Raw genomic sequence first — 23,814 nt, forward strand, 5'->3', positions numbered from 1 at the left:
TTCAGAGAAATACATTTATTGAGATTTATGCTAGGCATTTGTAATATATTAGAATAGGACATTTATACAACTCTCAACTAGTTTAAAAATCATATAATACATTAATAAGTGACTAGCAGCCAGTATACAACTGTATAACACATAATACTATTAGACTACAAATAGATACAGTTTATGCAACATATCTCATCTTTTAAAACTAAGGACGACATGCTTCATGAGTACAATGAAACATTAGCGTTTGATGAAAGCAAATAACAATTACTTTCATTATCGGCTAATCGGTCAGTGTCCATAAAATGAAAAAAATAGTGAAACATTTTCATTGCAATTTGAGAGCAACAGTCGAAAACACAAAGACATTCATATTATACTCAAATCATTTAAGAAAAATAACTTCAAGCAACAGATTCTCACAATTTGAGAAGCTGGAACCAGAGAATGCTTAGGATTTGTATTTCCAAAGGAAAAGGAACACTTAATTGATTATCAAAATCGTTTTAATCATCTGTTGATCAACTAAGTAACTTTTCCAGCTTTTAATTTTATCTTGCCTCTTTCTCTTCAAATAGATATATTATATAATACATGGAAAGATAATATCTCTTGTACACATTATACACACTTTGCTCAACTTTTCCATTGAGAGTAATTACACACGACTCTGTCCAAATGTAACAAAATAGGAAAATCTTAACACTACAGTTGGAAAGACCAACTATGGTAATCCCCACATTTAAGCTTAAGTAATAGTCTTACCCTCATGCTTTTCATGGAAAACTACTACAGTCTGAGGATGGTTGTAATCATAGAGTTGATGACGCCACAGGCTCTTCTGGGACACCGTCCTGGTGAACTCCTGGCACAGACTCCATCTCAGTGGCAGAGATTGACTGGCTGAGCTCTCTCAGTGAACTCTTGGTTAAGTCAAAGCATGCACGCTTGAGGATATGACGCACCTTTTTGCCCAGGAGTATATACAGCAGGGGGTTAATGCAGCTGTTGAAAAAACCTAAGCTGGTGGCGAGAGGAAAGCCAGCTTTCAGAATGTTGTGCAGGTATGTTGAGGAGTGTATCGATAACTCCATCAAGCTAAAAGTATGAAAAGGTGCCCAGCATAAAAAGAAGGCCAGGATGACAGCAGAGACTGTTTTGGAGAAGCTGGACAGGCGGACTGAACCGCCGGATTGATTCACTTTGATTGTCAGGAGTATTCCCGTCACACATATGGCAGTAAAAGGCAAGAGGAATCCCACTGTGGTGCGAATGGCCACTATTATAATATGTCTCATGGCCGCTGTGTGTCCATCCCCCGTGTGGAAGTTGTTGAAGCACACCACCTTGTTGTGTAAGCGAATGGTGTCGCGAAAAATCAACGCCTGGCAGCTCAAGGCAGCAGCTAGTATCCATATCCACCCACACACGACCCAGGCTCTCTCTACAGTGCGATACTTCTGACACCAGTTGAGGTGTACCAGAGAGACATATCTGTCTATGCTGAGCACTGTGAGAAAGAGCACACTGGCGAACATGTTCATCACAGAAACGAATGAGTTAATCTTACACATGGCCACACCAAAGTCCCAGTGGAAGTCCCTCAGGATGTAATCAATGTAGAAGGGTAGAAAGAGCACAAAAACAAAGTCTGCCATGGCTAGATTGAGCAACCAGGTGCTGTTGACAGTCTTTTTGCTTTTGAATGCCGTCACCCAGATCACAGTTCCATTTCCAATCAGGCCAAGCACGAAGGATATAATGTAGATGACCACTGAGATAATGTGTGTAGTTTCACTCTGCTTGTGTCCAACGTCAAGCTCATCCAAGTCGCCATACTCCAGGTCGTAGTCATAGGTGTAATTCCCGTAGTCCTCAGCGGATGCATCCATTGCTGCAAGGATGTAACATCAGCAGTGAAGTTATCTGTGGAAAGCTCATGATAAGATTCACTTCTTTAAATTATCCATAAACACACATAGCTTATTTAAAAAGATCAAATACTAAATCAGCATTATGATAAACCTCACCTCACACTCCTTGGGTCGTGCTCCAAAAGGATTAAGTTGCCTTTCCGATCATTCACTTCCTTTGTTGAAGATAAGACTGGGTGTGTCCTGACTAACCCTGAAATATGATGTAAACATACTTTGGATCAACAATGTGGACACTGAGATGCCCAACAGATGAGGCAGGAAAAGCCTTCATAGTATGATTCATATCGTTAGTTGTTTTGCAAGTGCAATGTCAGAACTGGCAAATACTGCACTGTTACACAATGTTCATCATTTCCAAGGCTATTAAACAACCAAGCAGCTGGGCGGGTATCTTTCCACAATTCATCAATATTTGTATCATTATCAAGGCCATGATGGAGCACAGGCAATGACAGTTTTCACTCAAGCCATATTGTGATCAGATTTACCATGAATCTGTGGTCTGAGGTGAATGTTGTTTGTTTGTTTCCGTTTTACAAGACTATTTCTAGTGTCCATTGCATAACACAAATGTATTCATATGTTACCGATTAGTAAACTGTGAAAAACAAACGCCTGAGTAAACAATATAATTAATGTGACGTCTTAATCTGTCAAAGCAACATTAACAATATGATTTAAATCTTTATCTGAGTGAGAAGAAAAGATTTTATGACAGATGTAACTTTGCCAATACAAAGAGCACCATAAGGCCGGAAAGAATTTGTTTAAGACTGTAAAGACAATATGTCAATAATTATAAGAGATATTACTATTTGAGTAAGCAATAGACAAACGTGTTTTTAAACATGTCTTGCCAACAGTAAGATTCGGATGTTAAAGGGGCGCTATGTAATTTTGGAAAAGACATTCAAACTCTATGGGGGGGGGGGATAATAAGGGGTTAGATAAGAAGCTAGAAAGGTGGCAGGGTCCGCCAAATAAAAACATAGGAAACAAACATTATGAAATTGTGTTGTCCTTTGAGGTCAGTTGGTTTATTTTGTTCATTCAGGGATGAAAACAAAGATAGTTTATTCAGTTTGTTTAGACATAATAATAAACAATCAGTCAATGAAGATCTGATTAAAATGTCTTCAACAAAACTAACCACTGCACATTTAACCTAATTCTAAAAAGAAAAAAATGTATTGGACTAGACTACTACTCGACTGAACATTCACTATAGGGACAACAACAAAGAAAAGAGAAATGGACAAAAAGGCAAATCAGTGCAATCAACACATGAAGAAGAACCTCTCTCCTGACTACATCTTCACAGAAATCTCAGTAAAACAATGCAGAAACATATCGAATAGGGAACAACAGATCTCAGAACAAGAAGTGCCACATACACAACACCTAATAGTATAAACATGCATCGCTTACCTAGAAAAAAAAGTGCAGCGCTTCCTTCCAAGTATTTGGATGGGGGGGAAAAAAGTGCTCCAGCTCCCGGATGAAAGTGACTGCTAACTTAGCCTTTTTTAGCCTCCGGTTCTGCTGCTGGGCCTCGTCCGTGACTTCTCCTGCAAAACTCCTTTTTTTTCTGCGGCATGTGTTGTCTTTCCTTCAGCCCATCCAAGCACAACTCTGCTGTGAGATGTGCGGTGTGGGCGCGCCCCGATTGACGCGTCAAACATGGACCACAGAGAGAAGAGAAGTTATTGGTCACCGGCGCGGAGTGAAGAATGCTTTCATTCAAGAGGAGCTGCGGCTGCTCCTCGTAACAGCGGGGGAAACCCTCAGCGCACGGTCTACCCCTCCTCGTCCTCGCTGCACATATAGCTTTTTCAGCCTTAAAATGCACACATTGCTCCAGTCAGTGGGAAGGGCCAACAGAGGGGGAAGTTTACTCGAGGCTGTCGTCTTTTTCTTTTACTTCTGCTTCACTCTTGCAAAAGGCGTTCAACTCTCTGATGCACTGTAAAAAATGGTTGCTAAAACCACTTGGTAAATCCAGTGTCATTGCAGCCCCTGCCTTCAGGCCCTTAAAGCTCAGGCTGGACAAGTCTGCATAAAGCTGGATTGTTTTCATTTTTTTTTTTTTAAACGTATTTAAGGGAAGGCGTGGTTGCATTTACTAAGGCACTTACATTAAGTTTGGGGGACTTACAAGAAACTGATTTAAAAATCAAAGGTCAAAACCGATCCAGCAGGAAGTGAACTATCATGATGTTTCAAAATGCGTAATCCTACTGTACACTTCCTCTTAGCTTCCTTAACTTAGAAACTCTGACCCTGCATGGTAAATTCCCAGCAACTTTAAAACGTTATGTTATCACACAACACCCTTCTACCATTGCCATCTACTGTAATGGTTTCATTTCATTCAACTTAATACTTTTGTCTGACATATATTAGTTAGATGCTTCTTTTCAGATTGCAATTATTCATACCCCTCCTGTTCAGTGCAAAGTTTGGTATATATGATGATCTTACACTATATAATATGATGCATTGCTTTTGATTAAAATACCCAATGTGGAGGAATTTTATGACTCTCCCTGGTCACTCTGTCTCCAAACAACAGGAGGTCATACGTGTCTTGTACAGACGTTAAAGTCTGGATAATGACAGGAACGATTGCTCTACTAGCAATCTTCTCATAGTCTCTGCAACCTAGATATTCACATCTATTGTAGATATGTCTACAGAACAGATGTCCAATGAACCAAGCCAAGGCTAAACTGTTTGCGTAAACCTCGTAAGGGGCTTTCGATCTATCTATGTTTACAGACTATCATGGCAACACTCTGTGCAGACAGACGTGATGTTATGTTGCTCCTCCATGGCCATGTTCTATAAACTATCTCAACGTGAGTCATCGGTGTCCATGAGTCTTCTTCATCTCTCCTAAATGGTCAAGTGATCCGAAACATTTAACAGCATATAAAATGCTTAAGATTAGCTCCAACTTCAACATCAAGCAGTAAAATGAAGCAAACACATTAATGTAGTAGTAATATTCATCCAAAAGTAAAGTAAAACACTGACAGGGAATGTTTTTCATAATCAGTACTTTTACCTTTCAAATTTTTAAATACATTTTTGCTGATAATACTTTCATACTTTTCCTTAACTAACACAGACTTTCTGAGAAAAATGAAGTAAAAGTTCTTGTGGCCAATCTCAGACTTGACAAAGCTCCATCAGAGTCCGAGAAGACATTGCACAAAAAATATATTGGCACCGAACTTTGGTAATGAAAGTAAAAATGCCCCAGATGATTGTGATAAAACAAAGAAAATGCCGTCTATTCTGCAAAGAAACAACTAATCGAGAATAACCTTTGCAGACTAAAAGAGGAATTAGCTGCCATTGAATTAGTCAGATTTAACAGCAACAAAGCTCTTTTCCAAACTGTTGAAATGACACATTTCGACCATCCATGTGGACTCTGCTGCTTACTCATCCCCTTTTGTTTCATAAGACAGTCAGACAGCCTTGTCTCAGTTGTCATGATCTCTCCAGCGGCCTAAAGTGACCATCTCATCTCTCTGTGGGTGGACCAGAGAGCCCTGAGGGGGGAGCTGTCTCATCCTCCGCTGTGTGTGCAATCTGCAAAGACTTCCAATCAAGTCATGCCGTGCACTGATTACAGTCCATGGCTCGAGCCGCACAGTCCTCCTTGAAGACATGTTGTTATCGCAGAGAGAGACTAACTGGGTCAAAGTTCTACACCAGCATTTGTGCTTTTCCTCACTCACCCTGTCTCAACAAGCGGATCCATGAATCACTCATGTCATTTTAATTTAACTGGCTCACTAAAACAATTTGCACCCATATGGTGGAGATAGCTCAAACATTTACGTGGTACTTATAGTTTTTATGAGTCAATCCTGACACCGGTGCTTTCAGAAATAATGTTACTGAGAATCCACACAAAATATCCTGTCAGCATGCTGTCGGCCTATATAATGTATATGAACATGTATACATGCGTATACTGTAGATATCCACCCACTTCATTTATATTAATTCTCTGATACGTTATCTCTGACATTATTGATTCAATATTTATTCCTTTCCATTGTATTCTTGTTTAAAATGTATAGAAACAGTCTGACTTATTCATAGACATTGTATTGTCTTTGTCATTGTTTTCTTTTTAAATACATTCTATTAAATAGTCAGTCAGTCAAAATCAGTAAAGCATTTAGCCAATAATGGCTAATGACCACCTTGATACAGGTAATCTTTATTTTACTGCTAAATCAACAGGCCTACCCCTGTATTTATTCTTTGGTTAAGTTTGAAATGCAGTATCTATATGTTAAGTATTTTTACAAAGTGGTATTGCTTAAAGATCTCTTTTTTTTAAGTACAAGCAGAAGTACATTTTCACATTTAAAATAAGTTATAACCATGAAATAGTAGGTTGAGAGCAGTAGGTCTAACATTACATCTAGCTAATGTTAGCTAACTTGGTTGCAGGTTATATCATTTATTAAAATATATTCCTATTTACTTAATCAAATATTACAACAAAAACCAAAACATTAACCCATAAGCAGAAAAAAAACATGTGTTGGATTAACCCAATTTATTTATTTATTTTACTGAGTGTTTACTGCTAAGTTAGCTATCTGTTTCCTCTGAATTTCAAACCTCTTAATTTTAAATGTGGTACTAATATTTGTGGAATATTTTCACAATGTGTTAATATTATTGAGCAGAGGTCAAACTTCCCTTTTAAATCAGTATGCCAATAAAATTAAAAATACATTTATCTAATGTTAGCTAGTTAGCTAAATGAGTATCTACAGAGATGCTAGATAGCTATATAGAACATATTTAGTATTTAGCTGTATGCAAAGGAATGTTTTCTGTGCTGCCTTATTTTATTTTTTTTAAATTTAATGTATTTATTTTTTGCTGTGTGTGAAAGGTATTATGATATTAGATACTGTGCAGCTCCTCCACTGAGACAAATAGAGTTTTTTGATAGAATTGAGTTTTTTACAGGTTAAACTACCCAGTATGCTAGAGACGTCGCTGCTTTAACAAGCTAAGTATTTTGTATTTCTACTATGTTTCAACAATAAATGCAGCGCATATATTCATGGAAAGTTTTTGCTGATGTGGTATAACTGAAATATCTTGAGCAGAGGTTTAATGTTAATTTTAATTTTAAATTTAAATCAGTTCACCATGAAATTAAAAATAAGTATTGTTAGCTAGCTAAATTTAGCTCACGTTAGCAACAGAGATGTTAGCTAGCTGTCTCGTTTCCCAAACATACCCTATTTGTCTTATCATAATAACCCATGATCATAACAAAAAGGGTATTCTCTATTATTTTTTTTAAAATATTATTATTTCTTTTCTGTGTGTGACCAGAATCGTGTCAGAGGGTCATTTCCTGTTTTTTACAGGTTGAAGTGTTTTTTTTACAGCCGTGCTTTTGAGGTCACCTGCACAAGCTTCCTGTGACCCAGCGGGAGAGGAAGGACATGTTTGCACTCACCGAGGAGGAGTCTGCCTGCCGGTCGACTTCCAGTAGCTGCCTGGCCACCGCCTTCTTTCTGCTCCCCTCCTCCTCCTCCCCCCTCTTGCTCCTCTCCCTCCTTCTCCTCCTCATCCGCTACTGCAGCAGCAGCGTCCCGGTGCCTCCCGGATCCATGAAGAAAGCCCCCCTTGCACGGCACCGCCTCCACGCCACGATGGGCCGCCAGCTATATACTGCGTTGATGTGTTGATATTGAGATATTTTCAGTTATCAAATATGAATCATGCATTTGATATTTCTGGCCACTTTGCTCGTCAGCACCCTTTCGCCCTGGCTTCATCCATCACTAGCGTCATCCGGTACGTATCGCAAGAGCCTACTGGCTTTTATTTTGTCACTTTAAACTAAATTAAATACACATTTGAGTTTGTGCGTGTGGCTTAAAAATGACATCTGGCGATGTGCTGCAGCTGCACAGCATCGCCTTGTTTTCCACATAAAAGAGAGGGAAGTGTTTCATTTAATATGCGGCGTCTTCAGCGTGATGGTGCATGAGGCAGACCACAGCATCCCAGCATCTTTTGTTCAGCTTAGAAAAGATTATGTGCTCTATATTATGTATGATAAGGACATTTAAATTAAAAGTCACTGAGAGTCTTTTCACTCAAGTGCATCATATTATATGCCGTTGTTGTCTGTGGCTATATGTATTAGTATTGCATAATGCTCACTGCATTCATCTGTCTGCTGCAGAGTTTTTTTTTTCTTTTTTTACTTTGCCAATAAGCATATCAAAAGTACCTCTCAGTGAAATGAAGCAATTTATATTCTGTGTTCTAAATCAATTTCACTGCCTTATGTGGCTGTCAGTACACTATGGGGTATGTAACCAATCTTACCGAACAGTGTCCTAAAGAATCGCAATGAAGCCGTGGCCACTCGCCTCAGTATTATCAATGTGTTTCATGAATAAAGAATGACAGCTGGCTCTTTGTGCATGCGTTTGTGCATGAGGACCGCTCGGGTGTTTTTTAATGCCTGTGCGGTGGGTATTCTCTTGCAGTTTCTCAAGGAGTAGAGGACAAGGTTGAGAGGGACGCAGTGCCAGCCCTGCTGAAGCAACAGGCAACTGCAGCACCTGCTACAGACAACAGTACACACCATGCAGTAGAGCATGTGATCACCTATCCCTCGCGGTTGATCTACTACCTAAACGAGGATTCAGAGAGTACCTACCATGACCTGGACACCCGGGCCAAGAACCAGGCCAAGGAGGGCAAGGTAAGCTAGCATCGAGGAGGGATGGGTGAGGGCGACTGATACTGGGATGCAGTGAGAAGTTATTTCTTGATGTGTGGTCAAGGCTTTGCAGTTTTAAGTCCATATTATGCCTTCTTAAACTCTATCTTTAATTTCATTTTGCTGCACATGGTCAGACCAAAGCAAAGATAACCCATCCCAGGCGAGCCTAATGTTTTTAATAACTGGAGCGATGCCAGAGCGCCCATGCTGAAGGAAGCCTCTCTTCCAGTGTAACCACTGTACATTACCATCTGCCATTTATCCACCACATCTGTTATTTGTCCACATCTAGTTGCTTCATCTGCAGTGACTGTTCTTTTCACCATTACAGGCAGTCCACCTCGCCCAAGCCAGTTTCCAGTTAGAGGCATTTGGCTCCAGGTTCATTCTGGATCTAGCGTTGAACAAGTAAGTCCTCCTCTTATGGCTTTTTATGGCTTTATTGATAGTGCAGCTGAAGATATGACAGGAAACAGGGGGAGAGAGTGGGGAGTGACACGCAGCAAAGGGACCCAGGCCGGGAGTTGAACCCGGGTCCGCTGCAGAGCCTCTGCACATGGGACGAGCGCTCTACCAAGTGAGCTAAACAGCACCCCAGTCCTCCTCTACTTATCGAACAAGAGTAACTAATTGAAGCTAACATGATTTATTTTATAGCTAGTCAGCCACTGTGGTTATCAAGGGAATATTATGGCTGTAGATCTCTTCACAGTTAACCGTAATGGCTTAAACAGAGGGCTACTTCCTTTTTGGTCTAGGTCAGTTTTGGAGACAAGATTGTGATATAATTATATCAAAATTATGTTGAATATCTATAATAGAGTCCAGTTACTAACTTCTTGACCCCTGTTTTAACTACCAGTGAGAGCCATTTGTGTGCCTCAACTGTATCTCCCATATTGACAGTAATGTGTGGATTGCCGAAAAATTGCTGACATCTTTACTCATCCTGAGGTTAAAGAGAAGGCGTGTAAACACTGCCTAAATATTTCTGTCAGAACAAATCCACACTCACTCTGGAAGATACAAAGAATTGTAAGAATCCATCAAAGGAAAAGATGTGATTTTGGGTTTCATTTTCTTAATGCAAGGCTTTTTAGCTTTAATAATTTAAACCTAGGGCGGATGTCAACTAAATGTGCAATGCTAGTGGGTTTTTTTTTTAAAGGGAACATTGAACAAGAATAGAATCAAATAAACACTGGATTACAGAAAGTCACAAAATCATGGTCAGAGGGGAAAACTCTGACTGCCGTGCACCATTCGGGAGAAATCTAGAAAACTGGGGATCACGTATAAAAAGAGCAAATGAGCCAGATTGTTGTTATATGCGCCAACTCATATCCTAAACATGATCAATGTGAGAAGTGATCTCCTAGTTATACTACATTAATGGACTTCATGTTTTTGATGACATAGCATGAAGCACAAGTTGAGTGAGTGCTGAGCAGAGATGAATTTAACATCATTACGTGGTTTGACCATAAGAAAGGGAACTGTGGAAGTCTGGCATTAAGAATTACCGGAACCAGCTGTGGATTTATCCGTGAGTAAGCAGTGTGTCATAGCTGAATCCAAAAATGACAACACTTGCGATTCCCATCTGTGGACGGCTGTTTGTAAATGATATGTACTATTCCATGATAGGTCAGTGATTAATGCAGCATCAGTCTAAAATAATGTAATCAGCCAAACTGTAATTCAGCACTGGTTGCCAGATTCCTCCAAGTGCTAGAAGCTGTGTGAGTTCAGCTGCCAGACTAGAGACAAAGACCAACTGTTCGACCAAATGATTTGTAAAACCTCAGTCTCAATCTTTAATGAGGTTTAATTGGTTTGCATCATACTAAGCAGAGAGACAGTTATCCCGTTTGGAGACACGAGGCTCCGGACACTCAATGATATTGATTCACTCCCTTCACAAAGTAGCCGGTCTACATATGTGAAGGCTTAATGTGCATGTGAACAAGGACTTTGAAATGCTAATTGAATTACAGGTCCCTTAATGTAATTCAAGACTGGATTCTGTAATGAAATATTGTAATATTGCTGTCTACACGGCTGAGTGCTCTTAGAAGCTAAGACTTGGATTTTTCCATGGTGGGATTTTTTGTCATTGCACTGGTATTCAGTTTCTGGTTAGCAGCCCACTGCATTCCCGTCTAACAATGCTAAAAAAACCACCAGCGAGGGAGAGTCACGAACCTGGGTGGTAAATATATTTAAGTATCATAAGTACAAGTAAAAGTACATTATAATATATTTACATGTATGTTCATGCTGTATACCATGGGTCAACTGATTATCAGCCTGGCCATTGTCGGTTATGACACTCAGCATTTTTCTGATCATAGGAGTTCAAATCAATTAATTAAAAGATGTTTCACATTGTCTCTGATGCAGTATGCAACGAGTGTAACTAGAAACTAAGTTATCAAAAAAACGTATCAAGTATCGAGTTGATTGAGGACATTTTTATTTAGTTTGCTAGCTGTTGACGCACTAATGACAGATAATCTGCCATATTCTTTGTAGTTTGAGCATCATTTCAATGACACCGTCGGAAGTGCAGATTTATGCAGCTATGTGCAATTCCATGAATGTGTCTTTCAAGGTCAGACGATATAGGAGATCATGATCAATTTGCTATTGAGCTCCATGTTGTTTGGAGACCACATATCTGACTGTGTTAACTGAAGAGTTGATGCTTGTGTGTCAGGGAAGCCAAATAGAGAGTCATCACCTGCTGTGGTATCTTCATATATTCTGTTTGTCTTCACTCTGTTCTAAATTTAATATATCCAGTGTGGTTTTGTGAAATGTCTAACAGATGTCTCGTCCTTCACGTTGTCGGACAAAATACAACTGGAACTTTTCACAGGAGCAGTAGAGAGGCTTGGAAGTGTGACCTTGATTCGCAGCTGTTTGCTCGTACCCTAGGTTATCTGTGAGATACATGAGCTAACTCCGGTGTGTGCCTTTTTTGTGTGAGAACAGGGGTTTGAATTCTGCTTGGTGTTGTAGCTGCGACAGTACTGATCTAAATATAGATAGGTCTGCAACCTGCCAATAGGTGCTACCTTATGTGCTCACCTCGCTGCCTGCAAAGCAAGAAAGTTGTGTTTTTTTTTAACACAGATGATAAGAAGATTTCCTTTTATCGAGTTGGACCTTCTTCAGAGTATCTCCATTTATTTAGACTCAGATCAGATCATATCTGTGTGTTTGAGGTAGATAACGCCATGTGTCACTACAGGATTCAGAGCTGCATTTGATCTGGCGCCAGACGTGAGAACCTCCTGCAGTTTTTTGGTCCTTCCTCTCTGCCTCGCCTCTGTCTCCCTCTTCTCTGCTGCTGCTGCTGCTGCATTGTGGCACTCAGTCTCCTGTGGACTGAGAGACCTCAGGGCAGGACTCCCTTCTCATGGTCCTCACACACTTTCACAGCTCTCACAGACATCACACACACACACACACACACACACACACACACATACACACACAAACATGGCGATATACTTACATTCCAGTGCTCTACCCCATCATGCACTGCAATGCCGTCCACCACACACACACACACACACACACACACACACACACACACACACACACACACACACACACACACTCATACAAACACCAGTGCACTCTAGCGTGGCCCACTCTCCTCGCCCTGCCTCATCTGGCAGGCTATAAATAGCCCCTCACTCAGGAATCTCTCACAGACACCGCTCATGCCTCCCCTCATAATGCTGCACTTCCTGCTTGCATGCAGCCGAGCATCACTCATAAATGTCACACTTCTTGTGACATAAGACAGATCCATCATGTCTGTCTTTTTTTTTTTTTGTGCTGCGACGCCAGAGAGGAGGATGCTTTTGATTTGCAAGGTTACTCAGAAAAAAAAGCGCCATTGTGGCAGAAATCCCTTGAAGTCAGCTGTCAGCTAACAGATTGAGTGTGTGGAACGGGTGAGGGACGCTGACTCAGACAGCGGGAAACTGCCGGGAGGACTGTTGTGTTCAAGGTGAAGCCGAGGCCTCACTATCACTTATCACATTAGGCTTTCATTGGCAGCTTTTCGACCAAGTTAGTTGTTTCTGTTCCTGTTATGTGTACTGTTTCTCAACCACTGATCTGATTTTGGGAGATTTGAGGAAGAACCGCTCATGTAAAATGTAGTTTCAGTTGTTTTTTAGGCTTTATCTTGTGTCATTCTGTGGCCACTTTGCAAAATTAGTGTGCAGCTTTGCTGTGTGCATCTTGTTTACGACAGTATTTATTTACATATTTTTGAAAGATTTCTTACTCCACCAAATGCGGTTTGTTTCAGCAGCCTCTGCCTGTGATGATTAATTATCCTCAGAAGTAAATGCATCATAATTTTTCCAGAGGTCAGGCAACATTTAACATCTCCGCTGTACTTCTGGGATGCCACGGGAGTGTTTGTGCAGGCTAATCCAGGCACACAGCGGTGATGAGTATTCTTGTTTAAACGCCAACCAAAGCTTTGCTCACCGCTAGTTCAAAACCACAACGTATGAGTCAGAGAAAGCAAAAACAGACAGACTCTTGCTTTTATTGTCGCTGCATCACATCCTCCCACCCTAACCAGCTTAAATCTCTCTTTTCACAGTGACTTGCTGTCTTCAGATTATGTTGAGATCCACTATGAGGGAGGAAAGCCTGTTCTGTCAAAGGTAATGTCTTCCATAGTCGTGACTAAAAATGCGACGCATCTGTCTTGTTCTGGTGGAGGCTGGTTCTGCATTTCTGTTAGCTGGTACAATGTGTCCAGCTGTTTTTTATTTTGTACAGTCATGCACATTGTCTGTGAAGCACAGATATGCTTTGTCTCATCTTCGGGAAATAGGCTTTGAAACAAAAAAAAAAACAAAATCAGTTTGCATGCTATCTGTCATTGCCAGGATTTCTTGTAATCAAATTAACACTGCGACTGTCATGTGTCATCCAAACTACTGCAGCTACATCCAGGAAATGTTCTTTGCAGCTGACAAAAAGAACAAAATGTACAAGAAGAAGAGTGATGGGATAGATAGATAGATAGATAGATAGATAGATAGATAGATAGATAGATAGATAGATAGATAGTGATGAAAAGTATGTGATTTTTAGAGAGCAGGAAATATAGAGGAGGTAGAGAAGTGGGGGGGGGGGGACAGGTTTGGAATGAGGGATGGCTTCTGCTGCTGCTGCTGCTGATTCAGGCTGGGCTGGGCTGGGCATACTGTAGCTGAATCAGCAGGGTTTTGCTCCCCTGCATCCTCCTGCTGGAGCTCTGGTCACGTGACGAGGGAGAGAAAGCCCTCTGCAGTATCAGTGCAGCGTGGGATGGGTGAAGCGAGAAGGAGGGAGAGTGAGAGAGGGGGTGGGGGGAGAATGTCCTCTGCTCACCCTGGATCCGACAGCTGAGTCACAGATAGTGCCAGGACCCACCTTTGCGATGCATTAACAGCACATATTAACAAGCACCAACCCCCTACAGAAACGCATTGCAAATATACCAAAATCGGCATCTGTGAGACAAGCTGTTACCTCCCTGGAGATGTAAGCAGATTCTAACACATGATAATTAAGGAAGAAATATGACATATTCACCATGTTATGTTGAATGTGAGAGATCTGTTGATGTATGCACAATGTTGTGTGATATGGCTGATGTTATGCTGTGTGTTCTGCATTAGCACTGTGTCTCCTTCCCTCAGGGCGGTGAGCACTGTTACTACCACGGCCAGGTGAGAGGTAACGAGAACTCCCGTGCGGCCTTATCTACCTGCAACGGGCTGCAGTAAGTGAACAGCAGAGTTTGTGTATAAACCTTGCCGTGTTCAGAATATCTCTGGATACACTCATCTCTGCTTCTATTGACTCAGTATCGACTGTCTTCTCTCTCTTTTCTTCCCTCTTCTCTGCCTGGCAGTGGGATGTTTGATGATGGAGTCTATATGTATCTAATTGAGCCCTTACAACAGACTCATTCAATCGTAAGTTATTCCTGTCGCACAGAGGAACAATATTGTATCACACAAAGGTTTTGTCCTGCTACTAATGTCGCATCACCTTCACCACATATGCACAACTGCCTCTGCTGTTACTGCTGTTTACATGCTCACCTCTGGAAATCCTATCTGCCAGTGAGATGAGACAATGAAGCATGTCTGGAGTGAAATCTAGCATGTTGGATGGATGGCTTATGTTCTAGTATACTCAATTTTGGAGATTGTTTAAAGGTTTCATTGATTGTATAACTATTATATTAATATTAGTATTTGTAGTAGGGCTGAGCAGTACGGTTGAAAAATGTATCAAGATATTTTTGCCAAACCTCTTGTATGTGTGTAGCTTGTTATTCAGCTTTCTCAAAATCACGGACCATATTTGTACCACATTTGTACAACATCACAAGATGATGTCATCATCGCTTACAAATTAACACGTTATGACTTGTTTGTTTAATCTGCTTAAAAAAACGGGGTTGTTGTTGTGCAGGACTGCTTTTTGGCCGCAGAAATAGTCTGGGCCATCACCAACTGTAAAATCACATCATGTCATGTTTTATGGTATAGATAAATGAGATACTGTGAGCTTCAGAACTGCACAGACAAGTTGTTTTCAGTGTTTGTGCTAAGCTACAGTAAGCTAACCTTCTGCTGGGGGTACATTCATATTAAGCAGAAAGACATGAGAGTGTTATCGATCTTCTCATCTAGCTCTCAGGAAGAGAGCAAACAATGATATTTCTTAAAACAGTTCAATATTGTTTGTCCGCATCTGTTTAATATTCACTACACCAAAGCCGTGTTTCCACCAAAGCACTTTTGGTATAGTACCCTTTGAATCCGTACTTAACTTGTAATTAATGTACCCAAACTTTATATCTGTTTTGTATTTCCACTGCAAACAGTACTCTTTATCTTGGCTGGGTTGTTACCAGAGCTTGGGGGGTAATCCTGCTCAATTTTCCAGCGGTTAGGTAACAGTCTTAACTCTTTAAAAGCTGATGCATTTATTAACTAACACATTGTGAAGTTTTTTGTACATTTATGTCAGACTGGCAACATGTACAAACCACTACACCTTCTCTCCTCTGCTCTGTTCGCATTCTCTCTTCTGTCACGCTCTCCGTCTTGTTTAAGCACACATTCTCTACACACAGCACACACTTGTGGTCGTTTATTGCAAGTAAACTAGTGAAAACGCAGCAGGCAGCACGACAGAAGACTGCTGACAAAACGAGTCTAGGAAATTTGACAACAGAGTCCAGACAGCAAGATGACTGTTTGTTCCAATTAACCAATCAGTGATCTGCAGTGTTTTAAGTCCTCCTTAGTATAGGATCAGTATGCTAGGTACTTTTACAGAAGGGTGTAATGTAAAACAGGACAGCAGGGAGCGGTTCTTTTGAAACCATCCACAACGAAGAAGGCAAAAATAACCGATGTAATAGATAACAAACTGGACTGAACTGTGCGGTGGAAACAGTTTTAACATTCTGTTACTCGAAAGTTGAATCTTTACACATTTTGTAGTGAGCACAAAGCAGCGTCAGTGCCTTGCCGTGATGGGTCCTGTTAAATCTTTTAACACTTGTTTGCCTCACCCATGCAGGATACAGCTGCAAGGCCACACAAATTAAGAAGAACAGCCACACTTGACTGGAATGATGATTCAGAGGAACCGGGTAAGGGTTTCCATCAGTGTCGTCCACCCTCTTACATAACCACCTTCATCAGTCCGCCACCTATGACCATCACCACACCTCTCTTATCCCTGACATTGCCTTCCCCCTTAAGTATATCTGTCACAAAGCATTGAAGGATGTCTGAAAGTAGGGAATCCTGTGGTTGTAGCAATGGAGCTTTAACTAGTCAGTGGTCAAAACAACACAGTTTTAATAGTTTTGATTAGTCAGAAAGTGAAAACAACTGTGGAATCAAGTGGAAGTAATGGTAGAGTGTTAAGATTAAGGAACTAAGTTGCATTTACTTTATTTTAATAATGCACAAAATCTTCTGTTGCTCTGATGTCTATCTATCTTTTGCCAAGTTCAGTGTCTACTTCAGTGGTATTCTTAATCAACACAATACTTAATGGGAAATTCTGGGAAACAATTTTATTTTATATTCTAGGTAAAGACAACACAGGACAAACACATCCCTGTGGTTAGAGAGGCATACCCGGTTGTAAATCCTTAATATGTGTGTTGAAGTGTTATTCGTGTGTGTTCACAGTCGAGGAGGAGCAGCTCTTCTCGGAGCTCGATGACTTGTCCTGGCTGAAGCGCAGGAAAAAGCGAGCTGTAAGTCTCTGATCTCACTTTTTTATGTAGTAATGCAATAAACTTGAGTTCACCCACCCTAATATACATTTTGAAGGACAAACTTCATAATGGGACTGTTGGAAGAAAACTTCTAATGATGGTTTTTATTTTACAGATGCCTCGCAGTGTTTTTGAGGAGATGAAGTATTTGGAGATCATGATTGTCAGTGACCACAGTATGGTATGTGTTTTCACTGAAAGCAGCAACAACAACAGATATCTGCTTTCACTGTCTTTTATAATTTCATACTGTATTACTGGTAGTTTCTCCAACATATATCTGAAAACTCATTAATATTTCCTACATACTCTGCTTTTCATCCCACAAGAGGGAGATAAGATAAGATGTGATAGGTTGAGATAAGCTTTACTCCTTTATTAGACCCACAACTGGGAAATCTGCATTATTAAAGAAGCAAAGGGAATAGCAGAAATAGAGAGCATCAATTAAAACCAGTAATAAGTACAAAATGTATATAAAATAAGTAGAAAAGCAGTAAGAACACTATAAACAGTGTAAATGGCGAATAAACTCCAAAGATATTTACACAGTTGCCCAATTATATGAAAAAGTTCACCACTGCATATTTACAGCAGATTCTGAAATTGCCCGTAGACATGTTGAGCCAGCATCATCAAATCATTGCAGCTTATACATGTATATCTTTGTTGATTTTTCTTTATACCTGCAGTATAAACGACACAAGACCAAGCAGCACACAAGGAATTTTGCCAAGTCGGTGGTGAATCTTGTGGATGCTGTGAGTAACCCTTTAATCACCCTTTGAGAAATGTGTAGTGTGTGGTTTATTGATCCATTTCAGAATTAACACTCATACAATTGTCTTTTTTTTTTTCGTTTTGTCATTAGTCACTCTAGCATTGTTGGTCTAGAAAAGGCAATATCAGTGGGTCAGTCCACCACTTTGGCTTAGTCTTCAAATAACTCAACAACTGCCAGGTGGATTGCCATCAAATGCTGTACAGACATGCATGGTCCCCAGGGGATGAATCCTAATGAATCTGGTGATCCCGTGACACTTCATCTAATGAAACCAGCAGGTCAAAAATCAAATTCTGGTACAACCAATCAATTGCCCTTAAAAAGACTAACTTTTCCTCAAATGCCACGAGCAACAACAAGTTAGTTGGGTTTGTCTGTTTTCTTTAGCGCTAAGCAGTAAATGACAGCATGCTAACATTTGAACTTGAAACTTTCCCACTAGAATTAAGTAGATTGGAAGGCCAGTCAAAGTCCTATTTGTAAACCCGGGGCAAATCCAACAACCTCCGACTTCTTGACGAAGCAGTTGTCTTACAGCACAAAACAATGGCAGCACACATGAAGAGGCGGTAGGAACTTCAGTATTTGTATTAGGGAAGTGGATAGAATATTTAGACAGTGTAGAGTTATCACGTTAAAATATTATTTTGGTAAATCTAAAGCCTACCCATAGAAATAGTTCTTGAGTTAAAGTAATGAAGGATCTGATTTTAAATGAAGTTAAGTATAAAAGTAAAAGTAAATGATACATACATTTAAAATGTATTTATATACTGTGTACTAGGGTTTGGATGATTATCAATCTGACGGATTATCAGATCTAATATTCAGCATTCTTATTGAAATCGTTGTTGATACCAGTAACTGTGATCAAATGAACTAAGTGGAGTAAAATGTACTGTATTTGCCTTCAAGTACTTAAGTACAATTCTTGAGTAAAGGTAATTAGTTACATTCCATCACTGTGTTTAGATACTTTCCCAAGTATAAAATAAAATAAAATAAAACATGTAATGGTGCCTTTTACCGCACGTGTGGTTATTCCTACTTTGTTTTGTTTATATATGCGAGGAGGCTAGACTGCTGAGTGTTTGTTTGTGTATAGACTTGCCAAGGAAACATCCACTTGTTATGGTCAGTCATGTTATTTGTTTACGTCTGGCATCATGCACCTGGAACGCTTAGAGGTCGGAGGTTGGGAATTTCATCTGGGAAATTCCAACCTCTGACTTTGACTGCAACAAACTATTGGTTATGTTTCTTGCGGTTTGAAGGCTGACTACAGCTGACTGTAACTGTTCACCCATGATAGTGCAGCCCATATGTTGCTTATGTGCATACAATACAAGACAAGAGGCATTATTAAAAGTATCCTTGCACTATTTGTGCATCACACAATATATTATTCACAATAGTACAGCTGAAAATCTCTTCATGTGTCTTAATGGAGACTGTAATTGTTATTTGGCCCATGGATCACATGTATTAACACTGCCCTGTTCCTCCTTTATCCCAGTGTGCTGCAACCCCTCATCTGCCCTCCTCAGACAGAACAGATTCAATCTCACACCCAGTGTTGTTCTCCTCTCCCCGTGCTGTTACTTCTGCGTCTCTCTGCTCTTCTCTCTCTCTCTGTTTTTCTTTATTCCTCCTATTCACTTTGCACTTCAATGGCAGGTCTTCAAAGAGCAACTACATACACGTGTGGTGCTTGTTGCCGTGGAGATCTGGACAGACAAGGATCACATCCCCATCAGCGTGCGGCCGCTGGAGATGCTGCGGGATTTTGCCAAGTACCGGCAGCAGAGCATCAAACACCACGCTGACGCTGTGCACCTCATCTCGTAAGTTTATTTAAACTAAATCTGTTTCTTTCACACTTTGTCTACTTTATTGATGTGGAAAATCTTTCATTTTTAGCCAAGATTAAAGCTTTATTTCTCTTTCATATCTCAGATTTTTCTGTGATGGTTGTGTAATTTGTTTTTTTAAATAAAAGAAAATCAAACATCATGAACTATTGAAGTGCCATTTAAATATCTGTCTGTTCATTTTGTTATTGTCATTCTTTTGTTGCACCTCATTCCTCCTGGGTGCCATTGTTTCATCAATATTGAGTAGTATGTTTTTTGTACTCTGCTCTGTGTAATCATAGCCTCGAGTCAATAAAAATATTGACCTGAATCTGCGATTCAACCACCAGAGACCTACAGTGTGTAGGCTGGACGCAATAAACCTAGCTGCTGCATAAAATAACTGACCAAGATCTAAGTTTGGCATAATTTTTATGCATGCTTTGACCTTGTTCCTATAATATTCTCTCTGTATGCTTTTGCATGTTCCTGGTACATGTGGCTTGCAGCTGCAGCTACCTTTGTTTAAAACAGCACTGTGAATATTCACGTTCACTTTTCGACCCTTCTAATCCTCTGTGATTTTTTTATCGGTGTCTACCTCTGTCTTCCATCATCCTTGTAGGAATGTGACCTTCCACTACCGCAGAAGCAGCGCAGCATACTTTGGAGGGATGTGTTCTTCGAGTCGTGGAGTAGGGGTCAATGAGGTCTGTCTAAGATGGAGCGTCACTCTGTCCACACATATCAAAGTGTGTGTCTGTGTGACTGCAGCTGAATAATCCCTGGTTTCTGCTGTGTTCACAGTACGGCAACAGCTTGGCCATGGCGGGGTCTCTATCCCAGAGTCTGGCTCAGAACCTGGGTATCCAGTGGGACCCTGCATCCAAGAGAAGTATACAAGAAAACACACATTATCTCATATTCTCTGCAAAAAGCACAACAAATAACAGGAAAACATATTTTTCTGCTTACCCCTAGTTGTATTTGGCCATGCAGATAGTTTTCCCACAGTGGTGGAGTTACTTGCAAGGGCAGACAACCCACCTTCTAGACAACACTTCAACAACTAAAGCTTCATGACAGGTCATGACATCAAGAGTAGCTCTTCTTTTTTTTCTTTTTTTGGTATTATTTTTGTATTTTTTTTTCTTTTTTTTTAGCTTTTTTGCCTAGTGACAGGTGAAGAGGCAGACAGGCAATAGGAGGAGAGAGGGGTATGACATAGAGCACAGGAGCCAGCTGGAATCAAAATGGCCAAAGATGAAGCCATGTTATTTTTCTTCCATGAAAGGCACTCCAAGTGCAGCTGATTCTTTTTTCATCGTTTTTATTTGATAGACTTGATTAACGATTAGTTGTTTGAGAATAAAATATCATAAAATGATGAAAAATCAGTGTTGGTTTCTCAAAGCCCAAGAGAAGCATCGGAAATGTAATTACCTCTCATTTGTATTGACGTTACAGCAGATATCTTAAAACTGAAGCAAATAAACCAAAGCTGTTGGCATGGCTAGATACAGTTCCTCTGGGCTCCAGAAGGATAATATGTTATTATTGTGTGTTGTGTTCACTTACCCTTTAAATTTCACGGTTACATGAAATCAACCAACTTAAAGTTCTAAATGGCCTGAATACAAGATGGTACAATTTTCTATAAATTGCATTTGAAAAGCTGGGGTTGTCTTAGATTTCTGGTCCAGGCGCTTAAATGTCTTTAAAGTAGCAGATGGAGCCTACGAAACAAAAAAAGATGCCTTCTGATGGGATCAAACTGTCTCTTGTCAACTCTTATCTGTGCCAGAAGTGACAGATGGAGAAACACAGTGATTGTCTTGGAAAATGTGGTCCAAAAGTAGACTTAGCTGAGTCAGATTGGAGAAGGATTTATGCCATTAGTTTTCAGATCATATTTTTATCACAGTGCTTAATGAGGCAAAGTCAGAGTCTTAACGGCTGCCATGTTTGAAGACTGCGAGCTCAACCATCAGAGAGATTCTTTATAAAGTCCCAGAACTGGCAGCACTTGATAGAGGATTGTGTGTACGTCATTGAAAAAGTGCAGGGATTTTAGTTCTACCTGAAACACTTTCAAAATCACGTGCTAAATCTGGTGATCGACTGGTGAATCTTTTTGAGCTGATTAAGTGGAAACAAAATCATGTCAACACATTTTATTTGAATAGTTTTTCTTCTGTTCATCTCCGCTGTCTTTTTTCTCTTCTCTCTTTCCCATTTGCAGAGGAATGTGGTTGTGTTGAGACGTGGACTGGATGCATAATGGAGGACACGGGGTAATGTCCAACACACTCACACACACACACAGCGTGAGAAGAGAATCAGTGGAACAATTGTTGCAGTTTAACAGTCTGATGTTATCACGAAGGCATTTGATTGCTGCTTTCAATCAATCAATACCTTTATTTGTCCCCAGTGGGGCAATTTGTTTCACAGCGATAGGAGCACACAAAATACAAAAAGCAACAAATACACATAACATAATAAATAACATTATGCACAAACCTAATAAATAATGTATCAGTAATTTATCAGTAATTAATTTATTCTGTTCACTCTTCAGACATAACTGGTTGTATATTCCCATTGGTATTTTGTGTTTTTATTGGCGCTCAATGGGGGGCATGTAACACTGGCAGATATTTTAAATAAATCTTAATTTGGCATAATTTGAATTTATAGTGACCCTATCACTTAATTATGATAATATTATGTCAATATTCTCAAAGCGTATATGCTTAAAAAGTCTTGTTGTAGGCAGTAATGGTACGTTCGTACGTAATGAGACGTTACACATATAAACAGGTCTTGATATTGTCCAGTAGGAGGCTTTTCAATTCTATTTTGTGAGTCCTTAGGAAAAAGTACTGAATTTAATTTAAAAGGGCAATGTGTATGAAGTTGCCATCTGTCACATTCATACTGAAAACAAATAAGGGACAGCATATTATTGGAGTAACTGATTACTGCTGCTAACTGTAGCTGTTCTTAGCAGATACATAGCAGATAGCAGTGCAGTTAGCAGTTCGGACCAGGTTGTTGATGTTAACTCCACACAGGCTGATATGGTTGACGTGCTTACTTTAGTAGATATTTCTGCAATACAATACATTGACATCATAATGTCAAAACTGGTATTTATTCTCATTCTGTTAAAAATGTTGGCACATTTTTCAACATTTCTAACAAATTTTTGCAGGAGCCTTATTATGCATTTTTACTTTGTTTCTTTTTTCTTCAGTGTTTTATATAGTATGTTTATGTAAAAGGTCTGAAAAGTTCAAAAGGTCAAAGTACGCGCCAACTGGAGCTTCTCTCTCCCACAGAAAATACTGCTCCTGAAAGGCCTCGTCTGTAATTAGATTTTTAATAATTTAATTCTATGGCTTTGTGACATCACAGTGGGACCCTGATTACTACATCACACATTTGCATAAAGAGTGCCTGGCAACGAGTTTGGCGCTTAAGAATTGATTTAGTACACCTGCTCTGTTGTTGTTAGTGGTGCTAGGTCAGGCATGTGTGAGCTGACCAATCTTTCAGTCAGAGGGGTAATACAATGCTGAAATAGTGGACAGTATGAGAAAACTGATGTGTTTTTTTGGCACTTAAGCATGTAAAAGCTATTCTACTAAGAACCTAAAACAAAATTATGAACCTGAATAGAACATAATATGACTCCTTTAATAGACCCGTCAGAAACCTTGTCTCATTAGTGTGAAGAATTTGTAAAGGTATAAAGTAAACAGTAAAAGACAGCAGCGACAGTAGTTAGTCATAATTAGCTTGAGAAATACACAAAGTGTAATAAAACCCCACAGAAGTGGAAAAACAAAGATTGTGGGAGTCTCTGCTGTCACACCAGCAGCTCATCACAAACATGGCTCCCCGCAGCATTGTGAACCATGCTTCCATTCTCATCGGACAACACTTTTTTTTGGTTAATTATCACCCAGTATTCTCTCTCTTCAGGGTCCAACACCCACGGAGATTCTCGAAATGCAGCATCACAGACTACAAAGAGTTCCTTCTGAAAGGTGGAGGCTCGTGTCTGTTTAACAGGCCCACCAAGGTAAGTGTCTCACAGCTCCACA

At 40.0% G+C, this 23,814-nt stretch overlaps 2 protein-coding genes across 7 annotated transcripts in view; one reads left to right on the top strand and one right to left on the bottom strand.

The window, feature by feature from the left end:
- cmklr2 (chemerin chemokine-like receptor 2) lies at nt 1-7,520 on the bottom strand. 2 transcript variants are annotated; one of them, XM_030427665.1, is made up of 4 exons: nt 7,441-7,520; nt 3,360-3,563; nt 2,025-2,121; nt 1-1,920 (listed from the first exon to the last, which is right to left on the bottom strand). In XM_030427665.1, exon 4 carries the CDS (start codon nt 1,884-1,886, stop codon nt 807-809), a length of 1,080 nt encoding a protein of 359 aa, XP_030283525.1. In that variant the 5' UTR covers nt 1,887-1,920; nt 2,025-2,121; nt 3,360-3,563; nt 7,441-7,520; the 3' UTR covers nt 1-806. The 2 variants fall into 2 exon arrangements, with proteins under 2 accessions (XP_030283525.1, XP_030283526.1); XM_030427666.1 differs by lacking the exon at nt 7,441-7,520 and having other exon boundaries at nt 1-1,888; nt 3,360-3,959.
- adam23b (ADAM metallopeptidase domain 23b) overlaps nt 7,520-23,814 on the top strand; it is a 26,824-nt gene continuing 10,529 nt past the window's right edge. For all 5 annotated transcript variants that reach the window (XR_003985147.1, XM_030427662.1, XM_030427661.1 and 2 more), the window contains exons 1-15: nt 7,520-7,781; nt 8,486-8,703; nt 9,056-9,132; nt 13,361-13,424; nt 14,451-14,533; nt 14,666-14,729; nt 16,354-16,426; nt 16,977-17,044; nt 17,181-17,246; nt 17,758-17,826; nt 19,527-19,693; nt 20,328-20,412; nt 20,510-20,597; nt 21,945-21,996; nt 23,693-23,792. Coding sequence is in view for 4 of the 5 variants with exons in the window: in XM_030427662.1 (XP_030283522.1) it covers nt 7,706-7,781; nt 8,486-8,703; nt 9,056-9,132; nt 13,361-13,424; nt 14,451-14,533; nt 14,666-14,729; nt 16,354-16,426; nt 16,977-17,044; nt 17,181-17,246; nt 17,758-17,826; nt 19,527-19,693; nt 20,328-20,412; nt 20,510-20,597; nt 21,945-21,996; nt 23,693-23,792 (1,350 nt within the window). In the remaining variant the exon portion in view is untranslated. The remainder of the gene's footprint in view (nt 7,782-8,485; nt 8,704-9,055; nt 9,133-13,360; nt 13,425-14,450; nt 14,534-14,665; nt 14,730-16,353; nt 16,427-16,976; nt 17,045-17,180; nt 17,247-17,757; nt 17,827-19,526; nt 19,694-20,327; nt 20,413-20,509; nt 20,598-21,944; nt 21,997-23,692; nt 23,793-23,814) is intronic.

Source organism: Sparus aurata, chromosome 9 (assembly GCF_900880675.1).
Source record: "Sparus aurata chromosome 9, fSpaAur1.1, whole genome shotgun sequence".
Taxonomy (NCBI): Eukaryota; Metazoa; Chordata; class Actinopteri; order Spariformes; family Sparidae; genus Sparus; species Sparus aurata.